The 10,589-nt window shown below is 47.4% G+C and overlaps 1 protein-coding gene across 1 annotated transcript; it reads right to left on the bottom strand.

The window, feature by feature from the left end:
• Positions 1-1,577: 1,577 nt before the first annotated feature.
• LOC119884822 (bromodomain-containing protein 4-like) lies at positions 1,578-10,366 on the bottom strand (the record flags this gene model as incomplete). Its single annotated transcript, XM_038695126.1, is given in 8 exon segments — positions 1,578-1,955; positions 3,255-3,335; positions 3,421-3,555; positions 4,503-4,904; positions 4,993-5,104; positions 8,058-8,172; positions 9,782-9,879; positions 10,164-10,366. Coding segments are annotated over 8 exon segments (1,490 nt in total), but the record flags the coding sequence as incomplete, so codon positions are not given.
• Positions 10,367-10,589: the final 223 nt, after the last annotated feature.

Below are 10,589 nucleotides of genomic sequence, written 5' to 3'. Positions count from 1 at the left end.
CAGGTGAGACACAAGCTGCCGTCTTCTTAGTGTTTCTATTGTTTTAAATAAAAAGAACTGAACTCTTCTACCCCCCGACTGAACTTCAGGTTCTGTTTATTCTCCCAAAGATTCCTTATTTCATTTTAAAAATCAAGCCAAACACGAGCCGAGTGTCGACGACGTCCTGCCAGGAAACTCAAACCACTTTAATCTTTCAAATCCTCCAAATGTAAAAACGCAGCGTCGTGTTGTCGGCCGTCCACATGCACAGCTGTGAGTGTCGGGGTCACATGTCAGGAAAAACAACATTTTGAGGGAGAAAAAGCCATGATTTCGTCAAATGCGAAGACTTTTTTCACAAATTTTTTGACATCCAGCTATGGTTTGCACGCGGTGACAGTCTACGGGTAAAAGAAAGATGATTTTGTTGAGACGCTTACGGACTGATTTTACTCTTGAAATACTGTGACCGCCTGAAAAACTGTGCGATTACGGTCTTGTAGTGTTTCAGACTTTGTTCTTGAAATTGGCGCCTGTGACGCACTAAAAAACAGCATGTTAATAAAAGGTAGCTTATGACTGACAACACGGGACTCAAATTTCTTCTGGTGACAATCAATCTTCCTACGGGAACGGCTGGACGCCGCCGCCTTCAGACGGAGCGTCGACTGAAAGCTGAGAGGACGGAGCTGAAGAGTTTCCGTTCAGAGAAATGACCAAGTAAATAAAACCTGGGAGTGCTGTGTCAGGAATAGTGTCGTAATACTTAAGTAAAAAAGCAGGAAATAGACAAATAAAACAACAAGCGTCCAGCTCACGTCGTCGGTTGGCCGTCTGAAAGAAACAACCAATCCTGGAGCTCGCTGGTGTTTTTATTTTCTTTAAATAAATAAAAGGCTTTCTGAACATAATCTCTGATCGTCTGTAAACATGGAGGAAAGGCAACAGCAGGGCTTCTGATTGGCCCTCGGGTGTCATGTGTTTCTGTTTCGAAGGAAATGATTTGACACAAACTCAAATGTGGAAAACTTCTCAGGAAAGAGGCAGAACTCAAACAGCCAATCAGAGAGCTGCCTGCAGATGACCAATGAGGTCAGCTGCGACGTCATCAGAGTCACGTGCTCGGTGACGTCAGCTGATTCGCAGCCCGCTGTGACATCATCAGTCAGCTGGGTGGGTTTCCTCTCAGCCCCAGGGGAACCAGCCTCGGCATCGGCCTCCAGGCCACTCCTCCCCCTCTCTTCGCCCCTCTCCCTATTCCTTCTCCTTCCCCTCCTGCTGCTCCATCACTGCTGGCGGGAACCGTCACCTTGGCCCCGCCCACCTTCATCTGCAGCAGAGGGGGCGGAGCCAGTGCGCCACCTTTACCATTGGCAGGTCCAGGCTGGGGTTCGCTCTGTGTCATCTCCGTGGAAAGAGCGTCATCAGAGTCCGAGTCCAGTTGCAGGAGCCAGGGGCTGTGGGGGGCGTGTCCCTGCTCCTCCGCTCCGCTCACCGCGGCAGCTTCCTCCAATTGCCCCGCCTCAGAGGATGGTTTCAGCGTGGCGACAGTCTGCTGGTTAAGGAAGACGATCTCGTTGAGGAGGGAGGTCAGACTCTCGTGGTCAGCGTCCTGTCTGGTCTCCGCCCTCAGAGGCCCCCCGCTGTGACCCGACGACCAATGCTCGGATCTGGGCACGGCGAGGACGACGAGCCGTGAGTAGAGGGTGGAGACGAGGAGGAGGGGGGGGACTCCAGCTTGGTGCCAGCCTGGGACGGAGGCTGGTGCTGGTCTTTGATCTGGTCTGAGACAAGATCAGATCCAGAGACCACCGGAGCAGGAGTCTGACCTGCTAGGACCTCCTGCTGCTGCTGCAGCTGGGGAGGAGGGGGTGGTTGTTGTAGTTGTTGTTGTGGTTGCTGTTGTTGTTTTGGTTGTGTTTGTTGTTGTGGAGTCGATGGTTGAACCGGCAGCAGACTGTTGAGGTTTGAGGCTGTAAACGATAAAAAAAAATCAGCTGATGTAAAATATTTTAATCATGAGATCAGAAAACAAGTTAATGAGTTAGTCAGCCAATATTTGGTCAGTAAGTCAGTTAGTTGGTGAGTCCGTCAGTTAGTTAGTTAGTCCGCTAGTTAGTTGGTGAGTTAGTCCGCTAGTTAGTTGGTGAGTTAGTCCGCTAGTTAGTTGGTGAGTTAGTCCGCTAGTTAGTTGGTGAGTTAGTCCGCTAGTTAGTTGGTGAGTTAGTCCGCTAGTTAGTTGGTGAGTTAGTCCACTAGTTAGTTGGTGAGTTAGTCCGCTAGTTAGTTGGTGAGTTAGTCCGCTAGTTAGTTGGTGAGTCAGTTAATTGGTAAGTTAGTCCACTAGTTAGTTGGTGAGTTAGCGAGTTAGCTGGTGAGTCAGTCAGTGGGTGAGGTAGCGAGTTAGTTGGTGAGTTAGTCCGCTAGTTAGTTGGTAAGTTAGTCCGCTAGTTAGTTGGTAAGTTAGTCAGTTATTTGGTGAGTCAGACAGTTAGTTGGTAAGTCAGACAGTTAGTTGGTGAGTAAGTCAGCTGGTCAGTTGGTGAGTTAGTTGGTGAGTTAGTCAGTTAGTTGGTAAGTCAGTCAGTTAGTTGGTGAGTCAGTCAGCTGGTCAGTTGGTGAGTTAGTGAGTTAGTTGGTGAGTTAGTGAGCAAGTTTGCGATGGGTCTGTTAGTGGGTCATTCAGTCGTCAAGTAATTCAGTTAAATGATCAGTTAGTTGAGCTCAAACTTAGTTAGCTATTGTGTCCGTAAGTTAAGTTAGACAATCCGTTAAGATTAGTAAGTTCATTGGCTAGACAGCTTCATTAGGCATAAAGTTGGTTAGTTAGTTCAGGACTTCATTGGTTTAGAAATGTGAGGTTATAGTGTATCGTTTGTCGGGTAGTTAATTAGTTTAGTTACAAGGGAGATTGGTCAGTTAGTTCAGTTAACTGTGAGAATGTTTAGTTAATTCGTTAAGTAACATCTGATGTTAGTGTTTAGCTATTAGGTTAATTCAGTTACTGTGACATTGGTTTCGTTGGTTAGCAAGGGTCAAACTACATCCCAAGGACGGGCACAAAGTACAACTCCTCTAATGATAAATAGCTTATTAAAATAAATCCCAAAATTCTATAAAGAGGAGCCAGCTTTTTTTCATTTGGTTGGTTGGTTGGTTAGTTTATTTACCTGTGAGGTGAGTTTTGTTACGCGTGACAATGGTTATGTAGTTGGTTTAGTTACCCGAGAGGTTAGTGACATTGTGGGGGGCGGAGCTACTGCAGTTCTTACCGGTTGGGGGGTGGGGCAGTGAGGTGAGATGGATCTGCTGATTGGTCAGACTGGGGAAGTTGAGGGTGACTGAGGCCAAGCCTACAGACAGGAAGAACATGTTTTACTTCAAAATAAGAGGATGTTGAAGCAGGGTGGAAACAGAGTGACAGTGAGCGGTCAGTACCTGGTGTAGGAGACGTCTGTAGAACCGTCGGCCCAGTCATTATCGGGCTCAGGGTCAGGACCGGCTGCCCTGGCAATGTGGCGCTGACAAGGGATAGAACATCAGCCGGAACCAAAGCCTGAAAAGAAGGCAACTCTAGAAAAACAAAAGAAGACATGAAAGAAATCAACACAAAGACAACAGTAAGGGGTGGTGATGGCGCAATGGATACGATGCCTGCCTTTGGTGTGAGAGACCCGGGTTCAACCCCCTACTGTGACCCATCCACCATTGTGTCCCTGAGCAAGACACTTAACCCCTTGTTGCTCCAGAGGCGTGCGACCTCTAACTATAAGTTGCTTTGGATAAGAACGTCAGCTAAATGAATAAATGTAAGTTGGTTAAGCTTGATTTTTACTCCTACGTGTGTTGCTACGCACGTTTGTACTTGTGCACTGGTGTCTCCATCATTCTGCAGTGACAAACGCTAGCTGGCGTTGGCGCTACAGCGTCCACTGTGTTGACTGTTGCCAGCCGAGCAGGCTAACTTCTGGTTTAGCGCTCCGCTAACGTGAATGGCAGTAAAATTGTGAACGTGCGGCTTGTGTAGCCTTTTCAAATGTTCTCGACCGAATGGATCACAGTGTGATAGTGAAACGAGTCCTTTCGCTCCAGTTGTGATGCTCAAATATATCGATCCTCCGTGTTCCAGCCGCAGGATTGGCCAGTAAAATTTACTCCTAAGCACTTCCTGTCGGCTCAGAGGCATTGCGAGGCTAGCCAGCCGACCAATCACAGAGCTTAAGGCAGAGGCTACGCCGTCGATTCGATGCAGAAGTATAAATTATACATTAGTGGGTCAGTTAGTCAGAGAGTTAATTAGTAAATGTTCTGTATTTGTACAGCGCCTTTCTGGTCTTTGCACCCACTCAAATCGCTGTTACACTCCATCGCATTCACCATTCACACACCAGTGGAACAACCTCCAGGGGCAATTCAAAGTTAGTTAGTTGGTCAGTTAGCGTCAGGTGTTGTCAAGACCTGTTGTCACCAGATCAATAATCAATCACTACATCTCCAGTTCAGTCCTCCTCCAGACTTACCCTCGCTGTGAGTCTTTGTGAGCAGGGGCGACAGCGGAGCTGGATTCTTACTGCGGGACAGGATGTTGGGGATAGTCCTCGGCCTGTCCCTCCCCGCTAATGCATTGGGGGATGCACCGGGAGGAGTCACCTGCAAGACCTTCTGACTGTTGTTCTGAGGCTGCTGGACCGGTGTTTGGACAGGTGTGGCTGAAGGTGTGGTGGTGGGCGGGGCAGAAACAAGAGTGGGAGGAGCTTGTGGAGTTTGCTGCGGCAGGTCGGAGGATATGATTACAATGTCATCATCGATCGTGTCTCCTGCCGGCACGTGATTGGCTGCACGGTGTCTCTCCCGCTTCCCCACCTTCTTCTGTTTGGATGCCGGGTGCTGCAGCGTCCTCATGATCCTCCGCTCACTTTTACCTGCAGACACAAACAGCTCGGGTTAAATCTCACCTGGGTTTTAGCTGACGTGAGACTCCTACAGCTTCATCCTCCTCCTCCTCCTCACCTGATCTTCGGGCGATCTCTCTGATGTAGGCGTTCCTCTGCTGGTTCAGACAGATCTTCAGACTCTTCAGTCTCGCCGCCTCGTTCTGCAGAGTCTGGATCTCCTTGTGAGCCTGAAACACAAAGACAGCTTACCAAACCGGCTCACAGTTAAAGGCCTGAACAATCATTTCAGTAGCCAATAGAAGAGCGAGCCTCCACGCTGCAGCTGAGACAGGAGGGGAGGGGCTCAGTGAGCGGAGAGCAGATTTCACCAGGTGACCGTAACTCCGCCGTTACTGGAAGTAAGTGGAGCTGTTTCCAGTGAGACACTGATTTCATATTGTTACTTTGCTGCTGTAAAACAGAATATTAAATTTGATTACTGTGTGTGTACTGTGAATTTATTCTTCTTTAAATAACATATTTTTAAAAGGCATTTAGTAATGAAAAAACCAATCAGAGTACAGACAGAGATCTGTAGCAGATGTTTGCTTCGGTATATTGGTGCATAAATAAGAATTATATAAGATAAAAGCAAATAAAAAGAAAGTACTAAAACACAACAATGTAAGGTCTATTTAGATTAATGATAATAAACAGTCCCCTTTCATACTGCTATTGTTGTTTATTTTTGTATCAAAGTGCTTCTACCTTACACAAGCCTGCCCATCACGAGCCAGATGTCTCTTTATTTAACGTTTCAACATTACTCAGACTGTAATGACAGAATAACACCGGTACGAAGATTTAAACTGTCTCACAGCTGCAGATCTGTACTCTCACGTTGTTGCCCGCGGGCCGGCTCGTTAGCTTCCCCCGCTGCATTTGCGGAGCTTCTGAACACCGAAAATGTTCAAGCACATTCTCGATTCGCCAACAATTTCCCTAAAACTGCTGATATTTAAAATCTACACAGTTGATTTCTCGCTTCCAAACTTGTTAGAAGTGGATTTAGTGATGAAACAGCATTTGAAAATTGTAAAACAAGTTCTGTTGTTGTTACAGTTCTAGCGCTTTACATTATGGGCCACAGTACGCGAGGTAGACTGGTCCAAGGCATACTGGAGATTTTTCCCGAATCAGTACGCCATCCGAGCATTTTTGCCATACTGCAGATTTTGCTTTTGTTTGCATACTACATATGGGCCAAATCAGTACGTACTAATAGTATAGTAGGCGGTATCAAATACAGCCACTGAGTTATGCTGTGTGCTACAACCAAACAGGAACCTCCAGGTCTGAAAGTGAAGCCTTAAACCTGCGTCCTCTCCAGCAGCCCGCAGGGGGCGACTTAAACCTGCGTCCTCTCTAGCAGCCAGCAGGGGGCGACTTAAACCTGCGTCCTCTCTAACAGCCAGCAGGGGGCGACTTAAACCTGCGTCCTCTCTAGCGGCCAGCAGGGGGCGCCTTAAACCTGCGTCCTCTCTAGCAGCCAGCAGGGGGCGACTTAAACCTGCGTCCTCTCTAACAGCCAGCAGGGGGCGACTTAAACCTGCGTCCTCTCTAGCGGCCAGCAGGGGGCGACTTAAACCTGCGTCCTCTCTAGCAGCCAGCAGGGGGCGACTTAAACCTGCGTCCTCTCTAACAGCCAGCATGGGGCGACTTAAACCTGCGTCCTCTCTAACAGCCAGCAGGGGGCGACTTAAACCTGCGTCCTCTCTAGCAGCCAGCAGGGGGCGACTTAAACCTGCGTCCTCTCTAGCAGCCAGCAGGGGGGGCGACTTAAACCTGCGTCCTCTCTAGCAGCCAGCAGGGGGCGACTTAAACCTGCGTCCTCTCTAGCAGCCAGCAGGGGGCGCCTTAAACCTGCGTCCTCTCTAGCAGCCCGCAGGGGGCGACTTAAACCTGCGTCCTCTCTAGCGGCCAGCAGGGGGCGACTTAAACCTGCGTCCTCTCTAGCAGCCTGCAGGGGGCGACTTAAACCTGCGTCCTCTCTAGCGGCCAGCAGGGGGCGACTTAAACCTGCGTCCTCTCTAACAGCCAGCAGGGGGCGCCTTAAACCTGCGTCCTCTCTAGCAGCCAGCAGGGGGCGACTTAAACCTGCGTCCTCTCTAACAGCCAGCAGGGGGCGACTTAAACCTGCGTCCTCTCTAGCAGCCAGCAGGGGGCGACTTAAACCTGCGTCCTCTCTAACAGCCAGCAGGGGGCGACTTAAACCTGCGTCCTCTCTAGCAGCCAGCAGGGGGCGACTTAAACCTGCGTCCTCTCTAACAGCCAGCAGGGGGCGACTTAAACCTGCGTCCTCTCTAACAGCCAGCAGGGGGCGACTTAAACCTGCGTCCTCTCTAGCGGCCAGCAGGGGGCGACTTAAACCTGCGTCCTCTCTAACGGCCAGCAGGGGGCGACTTAAACCTGCGTCCTCTCTAGCAGCCAGCAGGGGGCGACTTAAACCTGCGTCCTCTCTAGCGGCCAGCAGGGGGCGACTCCTGCAGAAAGAAGTGTGATTGTATAGAAGTCTGTGAGAAAATGTTTCTGCTTCTCTGCTGATTTATTCCCTCAGTAAACACTTTCCTGATGAGTTTCTGGTCTCAGTCGCTAGTTTCAAGTCTTCTTCAACACAGCATGATGTTCATTTAGTAAATTATGGTCCCATTTAGAGGAACAGAGACCAGGAAGCAGGGGAGGCTTTAGGGCGGGGCTACAAGCTGATTTGGCGACCTGTCAATCAGGACAGAGGCAACTCGTATCCGCTGTTCTGTGTACATCTAACTAGTGCCGCTGAAAAGCTTATCAGGAGTCGGCTGCTCATTTTTCAGGAAGTACGTTTTGTTTTAAGCCTGTTTGTCACTAGCTAAAATTAGCATCCCAGCTAACATCCCAGCTAACATCACAGCTAACGTGAATTACAGACGCACCTTGCTACCAAGCTAGCTAGCTCCACCCTCTTGTCCAAATATGGTCACGCCTTGTTTCTAAAAACCAAGATGGCGACGGCCAAAATGGAGGCTTCAAAACGGTTATCCACAGACCGAAGGGAGACCTCACGGCTTCTTTTGTACCGGCTGTGTCGGCAACTTGAGCCCGTTGTTTCCCTTTAGTCAAATCGTCCATGCATGGATGTATTTGCATCCTGTAGCTTCTTACCTGCTTCAGCAGAACTGTCTTTGGATACTTTTTGGTGTTCATGACTGAACTGAGAAGTTTGAAGGCGTCTGTGACGCTCCGAGGAACGACCACCTTCTTCACACCTGGACTGCTTCTGTTCACAGAAAACAGACAACGTGGCAGTTTATCCTCACCTGTGTCCCCTCACCTCACCTGTGTGTCCTCACCTGTGTCCCCTCACCTCACCTGTGTGTCCTCACCTGTGTGTGTCCTCACCTCACCTGTGTCCCCTCACCTGTGTGTCCCCTCACCTGTGTCCCCTCACCTCACCCGTGTGTCCCCTCACCTCACCTGTGTCCCCTCACCTCACCTGTGTCCCCTCACCTCACCTGTGTCTTACTGAACTCCGTCACCCTGATTTGCTCTTTGACTTAAATATTTATGAGCCATGAGACAGTTTCAAACGCTGGCTTTAAAACTTTCTCATTAAAATCATTAAGAGATAAAAATAATGAACTCAAACTTTAATCTCTTCACTTTTCAAATTATAACAGTGAGAAGAGGTCAAAGGTCAGGGCGAGTACTCTTATCAACACTTAGTTATTACATTCAGAACAGGATCAGTATTAATGTATATTTTCTGAAATAACAAAATGTTTGCACAGCAGCAGGAAAACCTCAAAATAAAATAAATTATCGAGGCGTTTTAATGAGGCTGATCAGCTACAAACTGCTGTCTGTCTGATCAGGTGTTTCTATAAGTGACTGTTACTCTGAATTGAATGATTAGCTGGGGGGCTTCAGCAGACTGGATAAAAGGTAAGGCCCCGACAGCATCGGTTTAACTTTTGATTTGATCACATTGATGTTTAAGTTCAGATTTACAGGAAATATTTTATAGCTGCTGTGTAAAGGGAAAAATCTGTTTAAAGCAAACCATATGTTACTGCACTTTAGTGTATACAGCAGTACACTTAAATTAAAAGTGCCAAAGCACTACTTTAGGATTCATCATTCCATTTTGGGCATAACCATGAGATTAATTGCCATTAAAGATTTTAATCGTTGCCCGGCACCAGTTTAGATGCATCTATATTTTGTGCAATTAAACTGTCGATTAACTGCAACAAACAGCAAAACAAAAATGTACAAAAGCAGGATAAATGTGACGGCAGCTGGAAACTGGATAAAGAAAAAAGGGACATGTTAAAATGTGAAGTGAAATTGAAAGTGAAGTTGCACTTCAGTGCGAGACGGTGACGTTCAAATACAAGTTCCAACAGAGAGATGGTACCGATGTGAGCTAAGTGAAGATCAAACGGTATCTGTGTTTATAACAGCAGATAAATGAAAGGAACAAGGAGACAGATCCTTTTAATCACGTTCTGAGTGTTATCCATGTGTAGTTTGGCCACCAGAGGGCGCTCTGCAGCACAAATCCACCACAAAGCTGACATGATCAGCTGCAACGTTTATTTTTTAACTGAATGACGTCGTGTTAACACACGTTAGAGATACTCTTTGTTTACGATTTGTGTTTCTGACAAAAAAAAAAAAAAAAGGAGATTATCGGATTTTAAAATCCTCAAATATCAAATCGGTATCTGTTCAAAAACATCCCTCTTCGTTTTTTAGGTACGATGAACTGAACATAACGAACAAACAAAATAAAACGGATTTTCAGGCAGCGCCACAGACACAACCATTTCAGTGATGTCATGATGACCTCAGGCTGATCAGACAGGAAGTGAATCAGGTCTTACTCTGGGATGCTTGGCTGCGTCCTCTGAGCCGCCTTCAGCTGACCGCTCTCCTCCTCCACCGTCTCCACGTCAACGCTCAGAACCTCGTCAAGAGCCGCCTGGCACAAATACAAGAGACGCCATGATGACACGTTGGTCTGTGTCCAATCACAGCTCGCTCTTAACATCACATTCATATTTACACACAATCAAAACCTTTTTTATTTATTATTATCACTTTTCTCTCATAACATCAAAAAATATTTTTACAATGAAATAAAAATAAACTCCTCGGTTCTAAAATTAAATAGGGAAGAAAAAGTTGAGTTTCTATAATTTCTTAAATTATTGTTTCATTTATATTCTGAATATTTATGTGTTTTTGAAAAGGATCTTTTCGTACGTCAGTGACGGGGAGGACGCCGGTTGTCTTGGTGACGACTCGCTCCTCGTCAGACGAGTTGTCCGTCACCTCGTCCGTCTCGTCCAACAGATCGACCACCTCTATCAAATTTGCATCTGTACTTCCTGTCCCGCCTCTCTCTGGCAGCTCGGCGACACGCTCAGGTGATCGCCGGTGTCCGCGGCTCACCTGCCCGCCTCGCTCTGAACAAACACAAACAAAAACATGGCAGAGCTGAATCTTGTTTAAAGGTTTTGATGGAGATCTGGATCATTTTTTACATTTATTCATTTAGCTGACGCTTTTATCCAAAGCGACTTACAATTGCTATACATGTCAGAGGTCGCACAACTCTGCAGCAACTAGGGGTTAAGTGTCTTGCTCAGGAACACAATGGTGGACGTCTCACAGTGGGAATAAAACCCA

The sequence above is a fragment of the Micropterus salmoides genome, unplaced genomic scaffold (assembly GCF_014851395.1).
Source record: "Micropterus salmoides isolate LMB-PRFRI ecotype aquatic unplaced genomic scaffold, ASM1485139v1 Ms_hic_scaffold_3695, whole genome shotgun sequence".
In the NCBI taxonomy this organism is placed as follows: domain Eukaryota; kingdom Metazoa; phylum Chordata; class Actinopteri; order Centrarchiformes; family Centrarchidae; genus Micropterus; species Micropterus salmoides.
Note: the sequence above shows the minus strand (reverse complement) of the source record. Positions and strands in the feature narration are given on the sequence as shown.